This window comes from Micropterus salmoides, unplaced genomic scaffold (genome assembly GCF_014851395.1).
Source record: "Micropterus salmoides isolate LMB-PRFRI ecotype aquatic unplaced genomic scaffold, ASM1485139v1 Ms_hic_scaffold_5, whole genome shotgun sequence".
In the NCBI taxonomy this organism is placed as follows: domain Eukaryota; kingdom Metazoa; phylum Chordata; class Actinopteri; order Centrarchiformes; family Centrarchidae; genus Micropterus; species Micropterus salmoides.
This window is the reverse complement of record NW_024044237.1, coordinates 19,132,525-19,156,574: the sequence shown is the minus strand read 5'-3', so window position 1 is coordinate 19,156,574 and position 24,050 is coordinate 19,132,525. Positions and strand designations below refer to the sequence as shown.

The 24,050-nt window shown below is 41.5% G+C and overlaps 2 protein-coding genes across 4 annotated transcripts in view; one reads left to right on the top strand and one right to left on the bottom strand.

Annotated features, from left to right (window-relative positions):
- Nucleotides 1–24,050, top strand: part of LOC119888509 (dedicator of cytokinesis protein 2-like) — a 103,770-nt gene that overhangs the window by 50,558 nt on the left and 29,162 nt on the right. The window contains 1 exon segment of the mRNA XM_038699091.1: nt 491–586. Within this exon segment, the coding sequence (XP_038555019.1) occupies nt 491–586 (96 nt within the window).
- On the bottom strand, nt 795–24,050 carry LOC119888510. Of its 3 annotated transcripts, none has more exons than XM_038699092.1 (5): nt 23,717–24,050; nt 19,902–20,103; nt 10,376–12,295; nt 7,617–7,691; nt 795–3,526 (listed from the first exon to the last, which is right to left on the bottom strand). In XM_038699092.1, the coding sequence occupies exons 3-5, from the start codon at nt 11,938–11,940 to the stop codon at nt 3,343–3,345; spliced, it is 1,824 nt and encodes a 607-aa protein (XP_038555020.1). In that variant the 5' UTR covers nt 11,941–12,295; nt 19,902–20,103; nt 23,717–24,050; the 3' UTR covers nt 795–3,342. The 3 variants fall into 3 exon arrangements, with proteins under 3 accessions (XP_038555020.1, XP_038555021.1, XP_038555023.1); XM_038699093.1 differs by having other exon boundaries at nt 20,048–20,103; XM_038699095.1 differs by lacking the exon at nt 19,902–20,103.

Below are 24,050 nucleotides of genomic sequence, written 5' to 3'. Positions count from 1 at the left end.
TAGATGCATCCTGCCCCCTATGTTTTCCTCTGGACAGATGGAGTAAAAGAAAATGACACAAAAGTGGCTTCAAAGGGAAAGGAAAGATAGGAATAGAAGTCTGCACAGACAAATCTACATGTCCAAAGCCTTTCAAATGTCCACAGTGAAGGTGATTAAGTGGATGTTCTGGTGAGGCTCATTTTCTGAAAAGTGAACAGACTTTGAATTTCAGTTTCACAAAATTTTATTCTCGTTCGTGATTCATTTGATCTGCCGTTCACCCATCCAGAGCCAGAGTTAAACTTTGGACTGTGTGTGCAAACTTTCAGTTCATGAAAGGGGAGAACATCTGCACAAACAAAACCTGACGCTTTTCTGTTCTGCATCTGTGTGTGTGGTTTTAGGCCTGTAGAAATAACAATCTTTTCTTTCTCTCTCTATTTTTCCTCTCCATCCTTCTTTGTCATTCTTTTTCTTTTATTCTGCTCACTGTCTTTGTTTTTCTCAGGGGGAAACATTTCAACATATCCAGGACATTGTGGTGTCTCTGCTGCGGATCATCAATAGCACGGTCATCACAATGGGTCGAGAGCACGCCTTAATTGTAAGTACATGCAACTTTGCGTAACTGCCATACTGTACATGCTGGAAGTTCTGGAAACAGATGTGTCAAACATTGCAGAACCTTCTCGTGTCTTTTTCTTTCTTTGCCTGCTGTTGAAAGTGGAGTAATTAAAAAGGCGACCCTCCATCCACGCTTCGTCTATTATGTAATTTCATTCTAAAGCACAAAGTATGTCAACAACAGCACATTTTGTTTAAAATACACACTTTTATTGTACATACAAGAGGAAGATCAGGAAGAGAAAGGGCATTGTGGGAGTTCACACACTGTTATGGTTAATTAGTAAGTGTGGTGTCATTCAGGGTTCTAATTGGTGGCAACTTGTCACCTAGAAGCAGCTGAAATTGGACCGGTTAAGCTCTAAACTGCTTTGACCTAAGCAGTGTGCAGATGGTGTGTGTTTATGTGTGGGCAAAATAATAGTGTGGGTGTGTGTTTGCATCAGGGATCAACCCATACAGAATTGGTACAGATTTTTAAGTTTTAATTTCTGATAATGAGAGATGTCTGCCGGTATATAGTTATTTTACAAATAATTTTTTGCTGTTGTCTAAAATTTCTAAATGGCTTAACGTACCTTGACCTGATAAAGTATATAATTTTTTTGTACATACGGTGTATAGTCCTGCAGAGTATGTTTTTAGCATTGATTTTTGTTGCTCTATTGTAGCTCAATGATTCAGCTAGCAGCAGCAACGTGGTCTGAAAGATACAGAACCACTTTATATCAATGGAAATTAGGGCTGCACGATTTGGAGAAAAAGTCATATTGCAATTATTGTGGACAATATTGCGATTTGGTTTTTAATTTATTAATGTTAAGTATTAACTTGTCAATAATCATATTGGTCAACATTTAATGATTTTCTGCAGCACGTCAAACTTTATTCTAATGTCCCGCCCCATCCAGGCTGTGATTGCTCTGCTGATGAGAAGTGACTGACATCGGCTTTATAAAAAGTTGATAAACAAAAGGCAGCAATTAGCTCACGTTAACTGGCTAGTGATCCAAAGCCAAACCTTCTTTATCTTATCCCTGTTTTCTTCTTTCTTACCGCTTTAGCTGCCGACGACACGTAACGTTACTGTAACGTAACTGTCTCTTTCACAGAGTGACACAGGCCCACCGACTTTTCTCTCGCTGCTCCAGTGGCGAGTCCGGATATGATTTGAACGATTAGCGGCAGGGCCGGGAGGGGGGTTCCGGTAGGTTGTTGTCTTTAACATTAACGTTACTCGCTCACTGCCCATAAATTACTTTTTGTGGTTCGTATTTACCTGTTTTAGGGGCACATGCAAGAGTCTGGTGTGGGCGGAGACAATGAGCAGAAGCAGTGCAAACTGAGAGGAGAGTCTCTCCCACACAGCACACTTTTTTTGCTTAAATCGCACACTTTTTGCGGTTATGTAATCGCACATAACAATATCGTGATTGCGATTAGATTAATCATGCAGCCCTAATGGAAATGATTATCTATGGTAAGTTAACATGAACAAGGTGATGTTTGGTTTTGGGGAATAATGTTTCGAAAGAGATTGGACAGATTTTCTGTTAAATTTACTAGGTAACTTACTGTACTGTACTAATTTGAAATTAAGAAAAACTCCAGACATCCACAGCTAGTTTCACAGTAATTCATAAGGAGTTTATAGTTGCGTTATTAGCTCAGACTTTGCAAATACTGATACATCTTTGAAACATGAAAACAGGCCAGAAGCTAACTGTGAAGTGATAACTGGTCTACCCCTAGTTTGCATTGGCTCACGAGTGTGTGTGTGTGTGTGTGTGTGTAGGGGGGGGGTCCTTTAAACAAGATTGAGCTTACATCAAAACACTTCCATTTTGGATGGTAATAAAGGAGAGAATCAATCACTCAGACAACGTTGACAGAATTTTTAATCATCTGTCAGTCTGTGATCAGCTGCCTATCACTTTGTCTGTTAATGTATTCTTAATACAATCTCCACCGTGCCCCAAAACCTGATATCCATTCAGCGAGCTGTCTCTTAGTTTCCAGAGTGCTCATCAGCTTGTTTTCCACTCGTATCCTTTAGCTCTTCAGTTGTTGCTACATTCAAATTTTGGCTGTGACGCCGTCCAAAGACACAGTATTCCAGTGTTAAATTCCTTGAATTTTCAGAATCACTCCAATTCCCCTGCTTATTGCTGTAATTTAGCCAAAACTGTTGCAAGTATTCATTCCCAGCTGTAGGCTTGAATCCATCCATCCGTTCATACATCTGTCCATCGGTCTAGACAGCCACTCAGCCAAGTGACAAACAGTACGCTCGTTTGTCATCCAAAGTGTCGATGCTTCATCTCCCTGCTTAAATGGAAAAACACTATCCTCACTTTGAGTCAAAAAGTTAATCGCAAATTAGCCGCTGAAGTCTGGTTCCCACAGAGAGAAGGACACGAGGAGCACATTCTCAATCTCCCTTAGACAGAGAGATCTGAGAGGAAATTTCCAGCAGCTCCTTTGGTTGTCTTTTGCTTCATTATTCCTGGTCCCCTGGTGTATTTTGTGAGCTGAGGATGGATTGCTGTGGAAAAGTGCCATTTACAAGAATTCAGCTTGGAAAATGCCCCAACTGACTTTAATAACACTTAAACAGACTACACATCCACAGGACCATGGGAGAGATGCTTTATTCCAAAACTTTGGAGCCTCCTGAAACATAATCAAAGCCCATATGTCATATGGCCAGAAACGTTGTTGTGGTTTATCCAAAGCTTACAGCCACCAGAAACACTTCTTTCGGAGTTTCTTGACACGGGACTTAGTACTGGTGCGGCTGGTGGAGGAAGGGGCTGGCGTGGGCTTGGTTTGAGTGGTTGCAGGCACATCATACTCCCCATCCAGGGCCTCCATAACCCCCTGTAAGCGTCCCTCCTGCTGTCGGAAATCATGCTCCACACTGGAGAGGAGAGAAAGAGATGGCAGTTGAAAGGGAAGGAGGCAGCTCGATTTTAGAGGTAGTGTCAAATCAAGGCAAATTTATTTTTACAGCTAATTTTTCACAAAAAGAGATTAGATGTGGGGGCAGAGAGAAAGAGAGAGACAGAGGTGTGAGGACAAGTGGAGGTCTACTGAGCAGAAAGAGAGATTAGAAAGAGAGGGATTGAGAGAAAGGTGAGCGAAGGACTTTTGGTGACATTAAATTGTAGTCGCAAAAAGCTGACGGCCTCTTTTTAAAGATATGTTGTATTTACGCATTATGCAGTTTTATATGGAGATGTAAAATCATTTTGTGTTCTTATCTCGGATATATGCACCTTCAGCACGCGTGCACACACACACACACACACACACACACAGATACTTTCACACAGGCCTCAACTCAGCACTCATTTCACGTCCATAGTATTCTTCTCCGCTTCATGCACCAATACATCACAGGCTGGGGGGATGAGAGAAGTGGGAGGAGGATGAAAAAGAGAGCAGGAAAGAAGAGAAGAGGAGAGGAAAGGAAAGTAGAGGGGCGTTTGCAAAATGGAGGAGCTAAAGGAAGGAGCAAGTGAGGAACTTTCAATTTTTTTTGCTTTTCAGATGGGTTCAAAGCAGACCCTCTTGGCTTTCTTTTTCTATGCTTCTTTCATTCCTCTCTCGCCTCTCTCGCACACCTTTTCTCACCGTCTCTCTGAAGTGTCCACCACTGCAAGTCATAGTGTAGTAGACTTTGAGTTTCTCTCTCCGTTTGGTTACAGTGTTTTTGTGTGTGAGATAAAAATATGTGTGTGTTGAGTTGGATTTTAGGGGTGGAGCAGCATAGGGCCTGGCATCTGGAGTTAATGAGCCACATGATGAGGCAAGGAGAGCAGAGACACCCCCCCCTCCTCTTCCAGTATGCCAACACACACACACATACTGTACAAACGCACATGTGCTCTCGTGACATCCAGCGTGTGCATCTTCCACAACAAGCCCACGGCTGCGTGACGGAGAAAAAGGGAGCATGCACAGACTTAGGGATGGAGAAGGGAAAGAAACTGACTCTCTTCAGGGAGATGGAGGGATGGATAAATGAAAGGAAGCGAGCTTTAATAACACAGGGCAGAGAGGTCACTGCAGAATAAAGTATTGAAACAAAAAGAGAAAGGGAGGTAAAAGACGAGAGGATGAGTGCCACTGGAGATGAGGAGAGGGGAGTGCAGAAAGGTCTTTGCTCCCCAAGAAAGAGCACAGGGATGGAGGGAGAAAGGGAACGAGTGAATAGAGGAGAAAGTAAAAGCTCTGGTGGGCACAGAGGAAAGGAGATGGCTACCATGAATAAATGATAAAGGAGATGTACTATGAATTCACATACACACAGGCAGACATTGTTCAGACACACACAATATATATAAAAGAAAAGTGGCACACTTATCCCACATTCACTCAATTTATAGTCTAACTTGTTTTAGAGCTTTTCTTCATCAGGTCTCTCCTTGCCCACACACTTCACTAGGTTTTACTCCTCCCCCCCTCAATCCACTCTAACTATATCTCTACTGCTCTTTACCTACCCCTTTATCTACCCCTCTCTCACTATTTTTCATGGGATTACGGCACGTTGGGAAAAGCTGCTGCTCTTAATTCTGCCTTCAAGCTGTCACCTTCAGCATCTTTGCAACTGTGCGCTTGACTGTGTACTGTTTTTGCATCTATCTTTGCTGTTGGATTTTCAATTTAGTCATATAGTGGTCAGGGTTAGAGTTTAGGTTTTGCGTGTATTGATGTGTTATAGAATACAATAATTTATGCGTCTTACTGCTTGAGGGTACTATGAGTAGAGAGAGATTACCTTGAGGTGTTAGGGGGGTGTGTGTGTGTGTGTGTGTGTGTGTGTGTGTGTGTGTGTGTGTGTGTGTTTGTGTGTACGTGCCTGCATATGTCTGTGTGTGTGTGTGTTTGAGCTGTTTAAGCTTTGGGAAAAAACAAACAGAGGGCCTGTCAAAAGTTCCTCTCCTTCTTGTCTCTCATCATACAGATTAATTAGGACTGACAATGGCAAAACATCTTCAGGCAGCCAGCCCACATCAAAACCCCTTTTTTCACCACAAATCATTTAGATGGATGTATCAGTCCCACGCATAATTCGTCCTTTGCATGTGTGTTTCTCTCTTTCCCTATCTCCCATCCTCTTTACCCAGAATCCCCTGTGAGGGTTTGATAAGACTGTTACTGTCCAATCAAACAAATGGAGCCCTTGTACTCCTTACTTTTGTGTGTGTTTGTCACAATGGAAACTTTCGCTGATATATGAGAAGAAACATGATTAGGAAGAATGTTCTTCATATCTGTCCAAGACATTAACATCTATCACATAGCGTGAAATGTATTAATTTCTTTGTTTCTCGGAATGTATGAGCGTGTGCCTGCAAGTATCCATATGAAATGCGTGCACAGACGTTACTAATAAAATGGGAGTCTCCTTTTTTGTTGGATTAATTGGCTTGTGTGAATGCATGATTATATTTGCACATGTGCAAGAAAAACAATGGGAAAGTGGATCAGGAAGGAGCATCTCTTAAACTGAGCAGAGAGAAAAGAAGCATGATAATGATGTGATAAGTAGCAACATACTCGTGAGAGCAGGGTAGCCTCAGGCCCACAAAAGAAATTCCCAAAATGTCTGAAGATATTTTAATTCAAAGCCTTGAAAAGTAATGTCTTACTTACTATTATGAGGTTTTCTTTTGTGTTTGTATGTAATGATATGTTTCTTTGCACTGCAGCACTCTTGAATTACAGAGTAGGTGTGTGAGTATGTGTTCATTTACATCTGTGTATATCCGTATGGATACATGGGTGGATCAGTATGTTATCATGTGGCAGTCCTTTCCCCTTGGTGTTCATTACAACTTGCGGGGCCAAGGATCCTGCTGTGGTAATTAAGATCAAGGGGAGGATAGAATGGGATGCGGAGGAAGAGGGAGTTAGAGAAGTGTGTGAAGAGATGGAGAGATGAATCAACAGAGGAATAGAAAGTAAAAATACAGGAGGGATGCAGAAGTGGGGCTGCTGGAAGGCGGGTGTTTTCGAGAATTAGGGAGAACGGGAGAGATAAAGGCCCTGTAAAATGTGGCTGTATCCCTTGTGGCCTGCAAGGGATGATTATATATGATTGTAAAAAGCAGAACTAGCTTCAAGCATTGCTTCGGCTTGATACATGAACACAAAAAGTTTTGGACCAAAAGAAGGTTTTGATGCCAGATTATTCCATTTACAGCAAGTAAATATTTCTCCATGAAGCTACCGTATATGTGAAAACACACATTTCCAGCTTATGCAAGCAGTGCAGAGAAAGAGCAGAGGCTTGGAGGTTGGGATGGAGTAGGGTGATTATTGCTTTGGAAATTGACAGATGGAATGAGGCAAGGATGTACAGAGGAAAGTAGTTTAATGGAAAGAAAGAGAGATTTGGCAGGCATGGGATGAAAAGATGGAATGATTTACATAATGAAAAGATGAGAATAAGAGAAGGGAGGTGATGGGAAGATTCAACTGTAGTATGTGGTATCAGATTTTGAGGGCGCAGCAGCTCTGTACGTTACGAGGATCTAAGAATGCAATTACTTATTTAGGTCACACGCACACACAAGGGATGAGTGCAACAGGAAAGACTCATCATTTAGCTGCTGAATTAATTTGCTTGTTTGCACTGAACATTCTCTTTGTTTAAATAACTTTCATGGAGAGAGAATCCTCTTTTAATCGCTACAATACTGCATGTATTAGTTTCAAGATTGATGCGTTTTTCATCTAATTGGATTTATTGTATGAGTAGTACAGTTATTAGAGTGGGAGAAGAGGGCAGAGACGGCAGCATACCAGCAAAAAGGCTAATGAAAAACAAAACAAAAGAAAGAATAAGTGGAAAAACCTGAAAAAACAATGGGAAAGGCAACAAAAGGCATACAGCTTTCTAGGAGGTGTTTCAGAGCTGTTTATTATGCTCAAGGAAAGAATGAGTTGTCAGTGGTGGGTTATGTAATGCAGTAAGCTCATTATCTTGATCATGTTACCTGTAGATGATGCAGGCTGTCTTTTGGCAGGTGGGGCAGTTGTTAATGTCCTGACCAGTTCTGTATGAGCTGCGACTGCAGAAACAACAGATGTAAAACATTCACACATACTCGCAAAAGGAGTATAATTGAAACACACCTGTGTACTTAAACATCTGACGTAACAAATACCTCTACTTATATTGTGTTGTTATTTCAGTTCTATAGTAATTACACATATTTGTTTTAGTCTGCTTGAAGAACATGCCCACCTTGACGTTTTTGTAAAATTTTGGCTTTGGGTAAATTGATATAAATAAATATTTATAAGCCACTGAAAATTACATTTTTCATAGACTTAATATTATACACTGATGTTAAGCAGCAGAGCAAGAAAAGGTAGAATTTGCAATTTTGCACAAACAACAAGCCTAGCTTTTCTTGAGTGGAAAGAGCATCGCTCTCTTGACTACTGGTGTCACAACTTATTGCTCTCTCCACTTAAACATACAAAGTGCAGCAACACCAGCTGTGTTCTCTGGGTGTTGTCAAAGGGCATAAAATAGCTTGCAATGTTTAGTGCATGTGATGTTCCCCAACAGGGGAATCCAGGACATTGCCTGAATAGTCCTGGTGGGTTCTAACATGCTTGCTTTGCATTACAGGTAGGTGAAAATAATCAGTAAGCATTGTTTGTAGTGACCCTGTGTCTGCAGTGTCTGGGTAGGTCTAGTTGGAACCCAAACATTAAATGGCAAAAAAAAATTGGTGTGCATTACAAAAAAATGATCACATGTGCAAACCGTGTTAGCAAGGTTGAAGACTACAGAGCCGTTGGGTAATAAAAACATCCGACAAGCTCATGCTGACTGCCATGTAATTAAAACGCTTCATTTTGCCAAGATATTTTGGCTGCCCCTTTACTGAACTGTGTAGATGAGGGAGAGGCTGATTTATGTTGATAAAACAGACATTTTAATTACATGGAGAGAGACTGTGTGACTGGCATCATTTTTTCTCCCCTACCAGTCTTTTTTTAAAGACAACAACAGTAAGAGAAGTCAAGTATTTGCTTCAGGAGAGGGGGAAAAAAACAAGGAGCTGAGCACAGCGACAACCTTTTAGCTCAGCCGACATTTTTATCACAGCGGCCCACTTAGAGTACTTTCATTTCTGGCACAGCATCAGATACATGTAGTCCCTCTTACATGCTGGTTCTCTTACTTTTGTCTCTCTTTTAGTACTTTTCTCTCCATCTCTAAATTGCTCTCTCTTTCTGGCTCCCCCTTTCTCTTTTGTCTGCCTTTCTACCCCTTTTTACTGTGACCCCTTTATATTTCTCACACATGAGACTTAAGCATCATCACAGCAACTGTTCACACACACATTGAACGTTATGACTACCTAATATTGAACAGTCACACACGAGGTAGGACAGCATGTACACGGAGTTTAGGAGCCTTATTGTGCAGCTTAAACATTAATTTTATTCTTCAATGGTAATCGGATAGGGATTAGTCTGGAGCTAGAGACATCTGTTAACCACGAATGAAAATGGAGGGATGGAGCGAGTAAAAATGTGTAAATAGGTGGAGTTAGAAATATGGTTTTGAGATAACAAAAATGGGGAGGAATTGGTTTCAGGATGTTTGGGAGGAAACAAAGAATCAATAGGCAGGAAAGATTAGGAAGAAGTAGGAGAAAGGGGTTGAAAGTAAGCTTGGGGCGAATATGTGATATAAACTACAGGAGAAGAATTACTGACAGTAAAGGTGGAGGTGTTTGAGGAGGTAAAGGATGGGGAGCGATTGAGGGCGGGGGGGAGACAAAACAGAGTGACACATGCCAGTGAGGGAGAGTGATGGACAGGTTGTTGGATGGAGAGAAGAAGAAGATCAAAAAGGGGTGAGAGGGCAAAGGAGTGATTCAGTTTTTAGTTGGAGACATGATTCATGTGTGGGGGTGGAGAAAGAAAGATAGGGAGAGATGAAAGGTATTAATTAAGATTGGAGGAAAGAGAGGTGCGAGGGAGGTTGGAGAAAGGGATGAATAGCTTGAAGCAGGTTAAAGAGCCTTGGAGAAAGAGGAGGGTGTTGATTGAAATGGAGTACATAGAGCCAACTGAAATGTATAAGGAGAGAGACACAAAGGATGTGGAGCCAGGAAAGGGAGATTTACGAATACAAGAATGAGCAGGAGAGAGAAAGAAGAACTGATTAGTTTGCTTTGGTGGACAGTATGATGTCTCCTATGGACACTGTTAACGTGGGGAGTGCATACCCTATACGGTATTTATGATTATGGAAAGAAGTAGGATCTGTTAGCATTGACTACAGGCTGGCAGGTATCATATATCCCTACAGGATTGGATCACACGCACGCACACACTACAGCAATTCTCCACAGGCTTGACATTTAAAATCTATTACAAGGACTTGAAAGCCTGTTGGTATATATAACTATAAAACCTCAAATATACTTTCTCCTTAATCCTGTACACTCCCTTGACATTCTCTCTTCTCCCTCTTTTATCACTTTAGCTCACTCTTTCTCACACTCTTACTTAAGCACTTTGCTATTGATATTCATATGTATCCATCTTTTTTCTTAATGCCTTATCTCTATTTACATCCTTATCTTTACCTTTGCCTCTTTTCGCTGTCTGGCTTGGTGTCAAACCCTCTTTTTCCGTCTCATTTCACACTTCACTTGTATTCGTCCATCCCCACTATCTCCCCATCTCTATCCCAAGTGATTCCCCCCTCTGACTCCCTTCTCACCCTTCGCTGAGGGCCTTGCTCTTCTCCAGGTCTTGAATGACGTTGAGAAGCACCTTGATCTTCTCCTGATTGGACTGTAGGTTCTCCTCCACACTCTGCAACTGCCTCTCCAGCCTGTGTGGTGCGTTCCCCGCGTGTCCCCCCAGCAATCCTCCTGGAGCCCCATTACATTGTGCTTTCATATGAGTCTTACAAGGCAGAGTGTGGTCGTCAAATGATTTGCTCTTCTGTTTTGCGTAGTCTTTGAATTTGATCCGTTCTGAGGATGTTTGTTTGGGTGTGTTTGTGGTCTCCTGGGTGCTTTTGGTTTGCGCTACAGGTGTGGTCGGTTTGGAATGAGTGGGTTTAGGAGAGTGTTTTGGTGGGAGAGGTGGGGTGTTGGTAGATTTTGAGTCGCTGTGAAGGGAGGAAGCTGGAGGTTTAGAAGTGATACGGACCGAGGTGTGTTGGAGTGTTTGTTCATCAGCATGCTGAATTTTAGCCAAGTCATACTTGTGTTTGTCAATTGAAAGTGGTTCTGTTGCTTCTGCAGATGGTGTGTGTGCTCCTTGTGCATCTGTGGTAGCTGTGGTCCTGTCTGTGTTGTTGTGCATCTGTGTGTCTGTTGTTTGTGTGGCTGAGTCCCTGTAATGAGTAAAATCTGCAGAACGTGGCCTTGTCTGCTGTTTTGAATCTTTTGCTTTGTTCTGAGATGTGTGGTTGGAATGTGAGCTGTGTGTTTTTGGTATGGTGTGTGAGAGCTGTGGTACTTGAGCATTCTTTACTGATGTGGGTGTGGAGGTGTTTGCTGTGTCTGTGTTTTTGGTGTAAGGGTTAGGGTCTTTACTTGACTGGTTGGGAGCCGCAGACGGCATCCGTGGTGGATTAGGTAAAGTCTGGCTGGCTGTTATTTGATTGGCAGCCCTCCTGCGACATGCACCTGTGCATGGTGTAATCTGTGATCGTCTCCTCCCACATGTCCCACAAAGGCGGGGCGGGGAAGTTGCCATCACTCGACAGGGCCGTGGTGGGGTGGCGTGCACGGTTGTACAGACACTGCCCGTCTTTAACACAGAGCGGTGGCCCTCCCCTCGCAGAGACTGCACCCTCCTCCTCTCTTGAGTCGGCTCCTTACTGTCTGTGGCCTCAGTACAAACCCCTCCCACCACTTCAGAGGCTACCACACTTCCATTTATATACCGAGCTGTCCTGTTGCCTCTTGTGTCCTTGGAGTTTGTCCGTATAGTTTTGATCTGGCAGTAAACTCCACTGCCTGACCCCTGTGAGCCCATGTCCTGTGTCAGGCTGTTAATCTCGTTCTGAGATGTCTCCTTAGATACTGGCAGACTATTGCTGTCACTTTTGATGACTCCCCCGGTGTCCACGGTCGTTGTTTTGTCTGTTGCCATGGTAATTGGCCGATTCGCATTGGTTGGTTGGCTGGCGTGTTGTTTGATAGAGGGGAGAGTCCTCAGTCCGGGAGATGTTTGCACCCCAACACTGCACAGCGGGCCCCATCGCCCCCCTGCCAGGGGAACCCCCAGCGCAGGCACTGGATTGGTTGGGTCAGCCACCCTCCTGCCCATACTCCTCTGCAGGGTGGCTCAGCCCCCTGAGGAGCTGAACGGGTTGGAGGCTAGTAGTGACATTGGCCAGCGTTAACAGGATTATATCCAATAGAAAGCAGGAATGTTTCCAGCTTTTGTTTACCCAAATTAATTTGTGTGTTTGTGAGGCAGTGTGAGGGTTTTTATGTGGATGCTGGAGACAGGAATTCAATATCCAATAAGACTCTGAACTCTCAATGTCCCTCCATTAATGACCTTTTTTACTACTTTAGCTGCTTCTGATTGGACATCACTGTCAAGGCTTTTCGCAGTCTCTAACCAATGGCCTGCAGATGATGAGTTGGATGGATACTCTGGGCATTGCGGGTTTGTTCTGGAGACAGAGAGAGAAAAAGAAGAGGCAGTGAATGAGAGAAACCTCAGAAGAAAGGAGAGAGGCAGGGAATAAATTGTGAGATTGGCAAGAAGACACAGACATTAGGCACGTAAAGCACCACATAAAAGCTTCGACCTCCACTGAATGCACACGCTGACCAGATCGATAGAACTCTATCAACCTCTTATTAGACCAGCAGGCGGGTGGGAGTTACGACGGCAAAACTCTCAATCTCATCAAGCTGTTTCTCTTGAAGAAACAGAAAAGACTTAAGGGTCATAGTATATGTCTCTATAAAGTTGCAAGTTGCACACGCACCCCAGGAGCTTTGTCAATAAATCTTTATAAATTTAGGACGACAGATGTCATTGCAGTCTTTTATTACGTGATGACACAGTGTGACACATTTCAAATGATGTTGGGTTTGCCTCCCACATATGTAATCTGATGATGCATCACGCCTTGACATCTCTCATGGAGGCACTTTGGAAATCTGTCTAATGAGTTCGGCATAATGTTAAGCTCTGTAACATTGTTTCTGCCCATCCTCTCTGTTTTTCAGTGGGGTAGACAAGCATGTTGCCTTAAGTCAGTGTTAATATGCCTTATACTTCCTTTCTTTAATTGTTTCTTAGGCAGCAAAATTCATATTAATGCATAGCTAGGTTATGATAAAGCCCCGGTTTTGTGTTAATATGCTTTCTCACTTCAAATCACTGAGTCCGAATTGACTCAATATAAATGTCACACTGTGACACTATGATTAGCTGATAAGATTGGGGCATGATAATATATTCAGTTGGTGCTTTGGTGTTTTTTAACAGGGGGGATGGCCCAATGGGAGCACTTCACGGATACATGTTGCTGCTTGTCACTTTCATCATGGTGACACTACTCTATAGAGTATAAAAGCTACTATTATAGACTATTATAGATCCGAGACAAAATTGACAGAAGGGCTGTCTGATACTACTGATATTTCATAGCCATGGTGGGGGCCATGGATTCTGACTTGCACAAACCTCAGTCAGATCAAGGAGTCAGGCATATCAGCAAACACTAAACACCTTCCCCTGCACTCTCTCTGCTACTAGGGGATGGAGAGAGGGGATGGCAGGTTAAAAAGGGGGATTCATTTGGGTAATTTTCCTAATAAGGGGGATATTAAAAAATTGGGACATTGCAGCAGCCATTATTGGCAGGGTGCAAAGTAAAACAAAGATTACATTGAGGTTGTTTAAACTAAAATAATTAAAATTTCCATGCTCTTAAATACAGTACAAATTGTTTAATTTGTACTGTATTTAAGAGCATGGAAATTGGCGGGAGCCATATTTGTCCAGTTAAAAATTAGAGTTCACTTAAGATAATGTAATCACCTAATCTTATACATTTAGCTCCAGAGGGTAATTGGCAGTGCTGTCAGACATTTCACTTAATTTATTTTCCACATTTATTAAATCAGACACCTGCCTAACTGTGATTTGTAAGTTCAACTCGGGGAGACAATATGCCGTTGATTCCTGAATATTGGTGCTCTCTAACAGATGTCTATTAAAGCAAATGACAGAAGAACTGGTCACAAAAGATCATTTGTGCATGAAATTAGGCTAGGCTGAGCTTTATGTTTCCATCAGTATTTTGTTTTTTCTCCTACCAGTGTTGTCTTTTCATTGCAGTCAGTGTGTGATGTTAAACCAGCTGGCTCACACTCACACACACACAGAAAGAGAAAGAGCTTATTTTATGCCAGCTGGTGCAACATCACAACACAGATCCTTGCTGTATAGGGTCAAGGTTGAAAGTGCGATCATTTTCAAAATAATTTAAATATAGACATTTTCAGAAGGTTTAGAAATATGCCTGTCAGCAGTGGCCCTGTAACAGTTAAAATATGTTCTTAATAGTGGACGGGCACTAACTCTCTGACTGTGATGAGTCTGACTGCTGCACTAATAGTTCATATGTATTCAGGATCAGAGTCATGCACACATTCACTCATACTGATGCTCTGTGTGACCTATATCAACCCATTTTCAAGCCTGATGTCACATGCTGTTTTGACATCATGAGCAGAATTTAAAAAATGGCATTTTAGCCCCTTTAATCTCTTTTCCCTGTCAGCAAGTGTCATTAATATTGTCAGACTATTTGGACTTTCAGATTCCATTTAAAATCATTAAATATTAAAACTGAGTGAATGCAGTTTATAATGCTGGTGGGCCTGCCCATGGGGCCGCATTATAGAATTAGGAACTGATTAGATGTAGGCTGTTTTTAATCTGCATCCCTATTTTCTGAAACTTTTCTACATTTGTTTGCGAAGACGGTGTGCAGTTTGCTCATGACAAAGCTCAAGAGATTCACTGACAGACAGTGGAGTTTTGAAATGTAAGGTCTGTGCGTAAGGCACTATAGATCGAAGGATTTCTGTTTCAGTGGCATGTTGCTGCTATTTAGCCTAAATGAATATTGTGAAAGTGTGTTTGGCTCAAGGCCTGCTACACTGCCTGGGAGCTAGCCAGGGGGTCACACATAATTGACAGCCAAGAATTTTTATGATCGGTTACCACAGTAACTATGGTTACCATTGTCTTGGAGAGGACCAGACAGGTCTTGACCCAGAGGTTGCACTTCCTTCCCGGTTTGTGTGGTATTTTTTTCTTTTTGTTGTGTAAGTATGATGTCTTTTGTTTGTGTGTGTGTGTGTGTGTGTGTGGGGGGGGGGTGTTTACTATATTTGTGGGAACAGGAGTTGGCAGTGTGTTTATTCTTTTCCCCAAAAGTCTTTTATGCCCCACCAAATACAATTATGATATAATTTCAAAATAAGATAAGTTTAATTGAATTCACATTTCAGTGTTTAATATTAAAAATATACATTTACAAACCGTTCTTAGTGGAAAACATATTAAAGCTAACATAAAATTCACAGTGTGGCTCTGTGAGGAAACACCCCTGCTTCCCCCTCCCAACACACTGGCACGTTAGTATGTGCATGAAATGATTTTGAGTTAGCGGGAGATTCCTGGCGGCAGTGCACATATCAAAACAAAGCAAGCAGCTCTAAACGCTCCAAAATGGATTTTAGAAAATGGTTCCAAACCCCACTTGTTTTCTCCACGCCTATGAACCTTAACTCTGAATCTCAAATGACTGTAAGTACTTTTACATCCACACGTCGATAAACGAGTCTGCTGACCCCATACAACAAGATAAAGACAGCCCGGCTAGTTTGTGGCATCACGAAAAGCTTAAGGCCCACTGTGTTGACGCTACTCCAACTGGCCTTGGTATTTGGTACTTCTACCGCGACCTGCGAAAAGTCGTTCTCTACCTTAAAAAATCTATTCTCAGAACACAGGAGCATGCTTCACGCCAGACTAATTCAACGTTCTCAAGAAGTTCCAGTTAGCTCACAAGCGGCCTCTTCAGCTCTTCTAACTGTGAGTTCAATGTAAAGTTTCATGAAGACCGGTTGTTAGTGTATTCATCGAACTGGTATTATGTAGCCTACTTTATTTTCATTTACATTTTTAAGTATGGATCATGTTTGTTTCATTGTACAGCATTTAGTAACTTGGTTTTGAAAAGTGCTATACAAATAATTATAATAGTTATAATAATTACTGTCAAAGTACAGGTCAAGTATTTTGTGTTGTTGTGTTGTGATGGGACTATCAAATTAGTATTTAGTTCATTTTTAAGATAATTCTGTAAAAATCCAAATGACATTACAGATCTTTATTGTAAAGGGTGTAAACAATGTTTTTCATGCTTGTTCAAAGAACCATCAACAATCAGTGAACATGCACCTGTGAAATTGTCATTTAGACCCTAACAGCATACAGACGGTAGGCTATTAAGGCCATAGTTAAAAACTAAGAACACTAGAGAAGACTGACTCTGCTCATTTGCGTGAACATGCCTTAGGCATGCTGCAAGAAGGCATTAGGACTGCAGATGCTGCCAGGGCAATAAATTGCAATGTCTGCACTGGGAGATGCCTAAGAAAGCACTAAAGGGAGACAGAAAGAAAAGCCGATTATCCTTGCAGTGGCAGACACATGTAACAACACCTGCACCTGACCACTGGGTCACACCAGATACTGATTGCTACTTTGATTTTGAGCCCCCCTTTGTTCACGGACACATTATTCCATTTCTGTTACTCATATATCTGTGAAAGTTTGTTCAGTTTATGTCTTAGCTATGTTCATACAAATTAACACATAATAGGTTTGCTGAAAATAAAAGCAGTTGTAAGTACAGTTACATTGTCTGGACTTGCCTTCCTTTTCGGGACAAAATGCAATTCCCTCATTAAATTTTAAGGTGAAGGTTTGGGTTAAGGTTAGGTCACAATAGAGATGCATATGGTAGAAGGTAGGCAAGTAGTGGTTATGGTTAGGGTAAGTCTCCAGGAAATTAATGTAAAGTGATGGAAAAATGAGAGAGAGTGAGTGTGTGTGTGTGTGTGTGTGTGTGTGTCTGTGTGTGTGATATCTATTTGCAAAGCAGGCCTCAGCCAACGGTTGGATGAGGTATGGTGAGATCTGGTATTTGCAAAAAGAAATTGCACATGATAATGATATTTTTCCAGAGAGAAACAGAGAGAGAGAGCGCAAAAGGGGAAGCAAGAGTCTGTGTGTGCAACGGAGAGTATAAGGACAGCAGATGTGCGTGCATATGTACATAAGTGTGTGCGTGTGTTTGAGTGTGTATATGTGTTCTCAAGCAGTTTGCCTTGGGATTCAGACTAAGTCAATTGAAGGAAATTTCACTGCAGCTCATTTCCAAGCATTTGTCTTTCCACCAGCAGCCATACCAGACACCAGAGCACCTGCTGCTGCGTGTCCCACCCCCCCCCCATGCTGTCACCACGTATCTTTGTGTGTGTGTGGGAGTATACGTTTACACATGCGCCTGCCTTTTCAAGTCTCTCTCTTCACCCCTGACCCGGCAGGCTGTCAGGGAGAAAGTGACACCATCTCCTCAAAAATCAATTTCTCTGGTTCACACGCCTCTCTCTTTCTGTCATTCTCTTGCTCTCTCTATCTCTCTCTTATTGGATCTTACTGAGTACCACTCTCCTCTCGCTGCTCTTGTCTTTCACTGTTGCCTGTGTTTGTTGTCGCACTTTTCCACTCACCTCCCCCTTTTCAATCTCTGTCATGCTGTCTTTGATTTGCTGTGTGTTTCTCACTCCCCTCCCTCTGTCTCAATATTTAATCTTAGTCTCTCGCCCACATCACACCTCTGGCTGTGCAAAATGAAGGGGGAGGAGAAGGGGAGGCAACTCTGTTGGCTGGGGGATGAAGGGGAGGCGACGAAAGAGGAGAACAGGGGAGGCTGCAGCACAGGGAGGTGCAGAAAGGTGGTGGAGGGATAAGGGGGAAAGAACAGATGAAGGAGGAGGATCACGGAAAAGATGAAAGTGATGCGTGTGTGTATGTGAGTGTTTTGAGTGTGTCAGAGGATGAGATGTAAAGGCCCATTTTTCTAAGTCGAAATCTCCAAAAGTGTCTGATAGAGTTCGTTAAAGAATAAAGAGAGAAGCATGGAAGGAGAGAGATGCGTGAAGAGAGGAAGAAGGAGATCTGGGAAACGGCACGCCGCACTTGCCAGTAATCAATACGCACTGCAAGTGTGTTTGAGCATCTGTCACCACACACACAAACACACACAGCCATTAAACACTACAGGCAGTTTCTTGACAGGGTGCAGCTTTTATGAAATCTGTTTATACATGCAATGAGTTTAATTTACCAGTTGGTGGGTTTGGGCTGTTCAAGAATTGTCTACAATGCAGGCAGTCTCCATGCGTGTGTGTTTGTGTGAATGCGCACCCACGTCTTTGCAGTGGTAACAGAGCACTGAATGCTCCAGCGAATCGAGTCCCTTGTCATTTCAAGGTGAGCCTCATTTTTCAACTGCCGATTGACGGGCCCTGCGTGTGTGTTTTTAGCGAGACTAGACTCGCTTTACTGCTCTGTAATCACACTCCTTCTCTCCCTCACTTTCTCTCGCCCACTCACCGCCAGAACAAATGCAGCACTTTAATTGCCCTTTGAGACAGTGGCGCAATGCATTATGGTTAGTGTAGTCCAACCAGAAAAAGAAAACTTATGTTTTAGCATTTGATTTTTATACATTGGAGAATTTGATGTTTTATTACCACTATTTCTCTGATTATCCAAACCTTTGAGACTGTACATTTCTTTCTAACACTTAATTCTGTCAGGGACAAAGAATGTAGAACAATTTACTACAATTGTAGTTGGCAGGAAAAGGTTCTGATCTTGATGGCACTCTCCAAATCAATCTGAATAAGTATGCAAGAGTTCTTTCAATGTTAAGAAATAAAAATACATATTTTACATTTCCATAAATATGAATCACAGCACAAAATCAGACATAATTTCAAGACGGCTAGTGCAGGCGTTTGTTGATGAATAATTTTAGGAAGACATTGGAGTGATGTCAGCACAAGTAGCCACAATGATCTGCTGAGAGATCCTCTCTGCCTTGTTTTAATATGATTGATGGTTGAAAAAGACTGCTGATATGATCAGCAGACAAGCTGTCAGACAGGGCAGTTGGACCGATCAGCTCATTACAGGTACAACTTCACTTGCTACGCCTGAACAAACATGATTCTTAAAAAGAAACTCTGCTGTAGAATTACTGAGAATCCTTTCTCAGCTCTTTAGAAATAAGAGGCAGCATGTGTTTGACCCGTGAAATTAAGATACGTGTGTAATAAGTACAGTGAAGAGACTGAGAAAAGGGTCAAGTTTTGTGTCAGTATCTGTAGCAGTAGCAAATACTACTATTAGTATTTGTTTCATTTCTGCTTGTAACTTACTACTTGTAATAGATTAACTGCACGGTTAATCTATTTTTGTTTTGTTTCCAAAACTGGTCTCTGGTTTTATATTTTTTATCTTATGGTTTTTATATTTTACACAACATTCATCCTTACACCTTAGACAGGAGGAAGAATCCAGTAATGATCATCAAAACAACAGGAAACCTGCTCTGCTTTCTGCAGAATGTTTTGTTCTGCATTTTAATTGGTTACAACTGTATTTTTCAGGGACATTGCACTTTAATCAGCAATTCAACTGACGAGCCAGAAGCCACAAAGGCTAATGTTCATATCACAAAAGCCAAGCATCTCAGCCAACCCTGCATAATCCAAGTTTGGTTCCCATAGAAGCATTGTTTGGGGCAGATTGTGTGTGCCTCACTGATAGTAAGGACTCAAGTGTCTCTTCAACGCGGAGACAGTGCAAACTTGCAATATGAGAGCCTAATGTAGGTTTACTGCACACACTCATATACCATCAATTTTATTAAGAACAAAATAATAGAATATGAGCCCTTCAAAAGATTTTTTTTGTCATGGCACCCTGAGCCACCCAAACCCCTATGGTGCTTATCAATTTTAACTGTTTTAGATTTAATTATTATATTATATTATATAAACTGACATAAAATATGTTTATTCACAATGAATACAATTAAATACACTAATCTCTATAATGTACTTTCATTTCTTCAATGTTAAAATGAACTTATATTTAAGGCATGCAAGTACCTGTTTTCTTGTCTTGTTTTCATGTACACCAGAAGTGAGAGAGCCAGATACTGTTGGTAACTCACTATATCACAGCTGGTTGGCTCAGTCGTCTCAGAGTGTGCTGAGGGCTGAGATATATCAGCATTTCTTTGAGCTCTGTTTACCGTTTCAAGTCTTTCCATTGCTTGTTCTGGCGGTCACTTTTCTGTCTCCTGAGCTCCTGAAAACACCAGTTGGAAAGCATGATGTTACACACACCTGCAACTATGAGTTATCATGTCATTAGCTGCGGCATAACTGCATGTTAGTTTTTAATACAGTGATTTTGATGTTCATTGCTTTTTTCTTCTGTTATGATAGGTAACATAAAATGTACTTAATGTAAATGTTGCAGATTTTTAAAAAACAAACCATGTATTAACAATGATATGATCAATCTTTTAGCGCCCCTGGTCGTCTCCTAGGCTCAACTTGCGCTGCTCTGTAGCGCATTGGGTTCACTATTAATTTATGTTTCAACCTGGCTTACCATCTTTGTTATGCCTATGAGGACTTAACTTTGCCCCGAACATGAATGAGAATCGGGATTCAGAGTTTTGCCGTGATGCGTTCATTTTCTGATGACGAGTAATGTTCTGGGTTTAAGCTCGAGACCCTCAAAGCTACAGATTGAGAGCCAACACTGTCAGTCCTTGCCTGTGGACAAACCCCGCTGAGTATATGTACCTTGCCATGTGTAAGTGTGTGTGTTCATGTTGGGAAACAGTGATGCAAGTAGACAAAAGTGGGAAATGAATTTAGCCAGAGATTACTTAATTCTTCATTAGACCCATGAGGTAGGCTGGCCTGAGCTTGTAAGCCTTTTCTCTGAGGAACCCTCAGATACAGATAACAATGATGTTAATTTCAGTCATTTGAAAGGGTTTGAGCAATTTCTGTTGCACATTGCCTGCATTAACATTATCAGTAGTCATACTTGCATGTTTATGTTTTAAGGGATTCCATTCATTTAACATTTTAGAGGAAATTTCAGAATATAAATTAATTCCCATGTTCATTTGCACTTCCACACTTTTTTGTATATTAATGAATTAATTGAGGATGTGTTTATACCTGTCTGGGGCTCCTCTGCAAATCCAGTCTGAATCCTTTTTAGTCCCTTTTACTTGTTTATTAAGGGATAAATGGGGCATAATTCAAAGCGAAGTTGTAATCCAGTCAGAGGGCCCTCATAAAATTAAAAGTTAAATATGTTTGGTTTCATGTGTAAGCTTATTTACAACCAGTTTGGTACTTATAACAAGAGAAGTAGTGAAATATAGACCAAGACCATGTCATTGGCAAATCCATCTGCCAGTTTAATTAATTTGCTTTGTTGGTGGCTAGAGGAATGTGTCTTGAGCAGCAGAGCAGAGAAACTAATGTAAAACCGAATATTTATGAGATAAACACGATAAAGTGGAAAGTTACATCCTATAAGCCAACAGGGTAAAACAAAGTGTCTAAGTTAAAGGAGGAACTGTGGATGCATGACCACACACGCGTCTTATCAGTGTGACTAATAGTATGGATTTTTTACTCAAACTTTATACTCTCTTCCTCTGTCTTTTAGCATCTTCTTCCTATCACCTTTTTATCCCCCCTTTCCACCTGTCCTCGTCCTCCGACTTCTCTTCTCTCTATCCTTCTGTCATCTCATCTTTCTCCTCCCTGCCGTATCACTGATCCTGTCCGCATGTCCCATCCATTTCTCCTTTATTTACCCCCTAATCTATCTCTCCTCCTCTAATCTCTCCATCCTGTTGCCCCCGCTGCCCTCTCTCCCTCTCCCTCATCCATCTTCCTGCCCTACTGACTTTTTAGTCCTTTTCTCTTTGATTCCATCTCATCACATGTTCACAGTCTGTCTAGTTAGCAGAGCGGCAATTGTGTCACACACACACACACACACACACACACACACACACACACACACACACACAAGGATACAATCACAAACATACACACACATTTCTTTTGACTCTGCCTCACTGCGCCAATCTCCCTTAACCTTTATTTCTCTTTATCTGTATCACCTGTCATTCTCTGGAGAAAAGGGATCTAATTAAAGTCAATGCAGTATGTCATAACCTATTGATTAGGTTTCCCTATCTGTAATTTGCAATATACCCCTTCAAATGATCTCTTTCTGTGCTGCAGTTGTTATATAGGCACTGCTCTGTGCCTGTATGCATTAATTGCTAGACATGTAAACAAGTTTAAGCTAATTTTACAGAGTCTTGAAATTAGGTTTTGGTTTGTTTTGGGGGTTTTTTTTCACTTAAAACAAATATACAATGCTCCTAAATATTGAAAAAGAAAACAGCAACATTACTAGAAGAAAATCTAAAGTAATAACGCGCATTCATTAGAAAATTTAAGGAATCTTTAGAGATTTGATTAGTACTGAATCGAATTCCTGCCAGCACATGTCATCATTCTTTCTTCGAAGGATGGAAACAGAAATGCACTTGGCAATATTCTGATGCATCACTAATAAGCACATATCAGGCTCCCTATACACTTGAGCATTTAAAAATTTTTTAGCATTTATTCAAGATATGTGCTTCCATCGCTCTATAAGTCTGTTATTTATCAATATTTTTAATGCTTTTCAAACAAACGTGCACTTGCTCTTCAACATTTCTAATGTGATTTAAACAATGACATATCTGTAAAAAAAGATATTTAAATAGGAAAACCACATAAAAGGCAACTACATTAGAGGAAATAGAGACTGAGATTATTTCCTTTCTCTGTTTTTGACTTGCTGGCGTGTTTGTCTGAGCCAATGAACGGTTTGATAGGACACACATACACAAATGCACAGAAACAATATGCACAAACTGTCATTTTAAATGAAGATCTTAACTGACCTGAATTTAACCTGTTGAGGTTGTAGAAATGTTAAGTGCACATATATGCATATGGGGATACATATTAAGGTCACATATATCCACAGTGTCAGTTTTAGATCCCTGCACACATTTGCTTGTTCTCACAAAGGCACACACAGGCACACATGCACTGGGGTAGCATTAGTATATAAGAGAAGGGTTATTGCAATATAATCCCATATTAAAGCTACACTAGCTGTTCTGACGATTGGTTTAGAGGCTTTTCATAGCAACCGGGTAACAGAGACACACACACTCTGGCACACACACATACATAAATCGACAGAAGCATGTGGAATGCTTGTTAAAAGCGAAACTTATGAACGTAGTTAATGTTGCACAGTGAAACACACAAAATAAGCACTACACACACACACACACACACACACAAACACACAAACACACAGCACACAGACATAATCATATGCATCAAATCCTACTGTGACAGATGGAAAGGATTACTCACCTGCCACACACACTGACTATCCACATGTACTTTTGATGCTGTGATCACACTACTACTTTAAACAAAAATACACCTATATTTGCTATGAACAGCCTTCCTGAAGTAGAGACACTTTTGTCAAAGCTACTGAGTCTGTAGGAAACAAGACATCCAGCCAAAGATACTGTGGGTTTTTAATTTGTTTTTGTGGTACAGAGGTTAAACCTAAGGATTTTCTCCAATCGTCCAGTTGGCTTAGCCATACAGTCACCATTACCTCCTTTCACATTCTGACCAGTGTCTTAAATCTTGAATGAGCTGCTTTGAAAATAAAGTACTAGCCGTGGGCTACGACGCTGAAGAGATTCCTCAGAGGGACACACACTTACTGGACACACAAACTGACTATCTTTTCTAACAACTGTCTGTCATTGCTTTGCTCAGTCCCCTACCTTTTCTTATCCTTCTCTTTGGTCTGCATGCTTCTCCTCTCCCTTGTTCTCGGTGTCTCTCTCTCATCTCTGATAGTCCTTTAGTCCTTAGTTGCGCTCTCCGCCGACTCTTTACCGCTCTCTATCTCTCTCCGTCTCATTCTGTTGCTGCTGATCCTCGCATGCTCGAGGAGCCCGGTGATCCACCCTCGTCTCTCTCTCTCACTCTCTCTCTCACTCTCTCTTCATCCCTCTCTCCCTCCCTTTCCGCCCTTTTTCTGATCTATCTCGATCTCATTTTTTTCTTACGCCACCTGCAATTCTCACTCTCACTCTTTCTCTTTAGCTCTCACCT

What these genes read in the sequence shown, in the direction of transcription:
- LOC119888510 (XM_038699092.1), bottom strand. Translation starts at nt 11,940, where the DNA reads ATGGGCAGGAGGGTGGCTGACCCAACCAATCCAGTGCCTGCGCTGGGG. An exon ending in AGCAAGGCCCTCAGCGAAGG is followed by an intron (nt 7,692 to 10,375) that starts GTGAGAAGGGAG and finishes TTGTTTCTGCAG; the next exon opens with TCGCAGCTCATACAGAACTG. An exon ending in ACAGCCTGCATCATCTACAG is followed by an intron (nt 3,527 to 7,616) that starts GTAACATGATCA and finishes TCTCCTCTCCAG; the next exon opens with TGTGGAGCATGATTTCCGAC.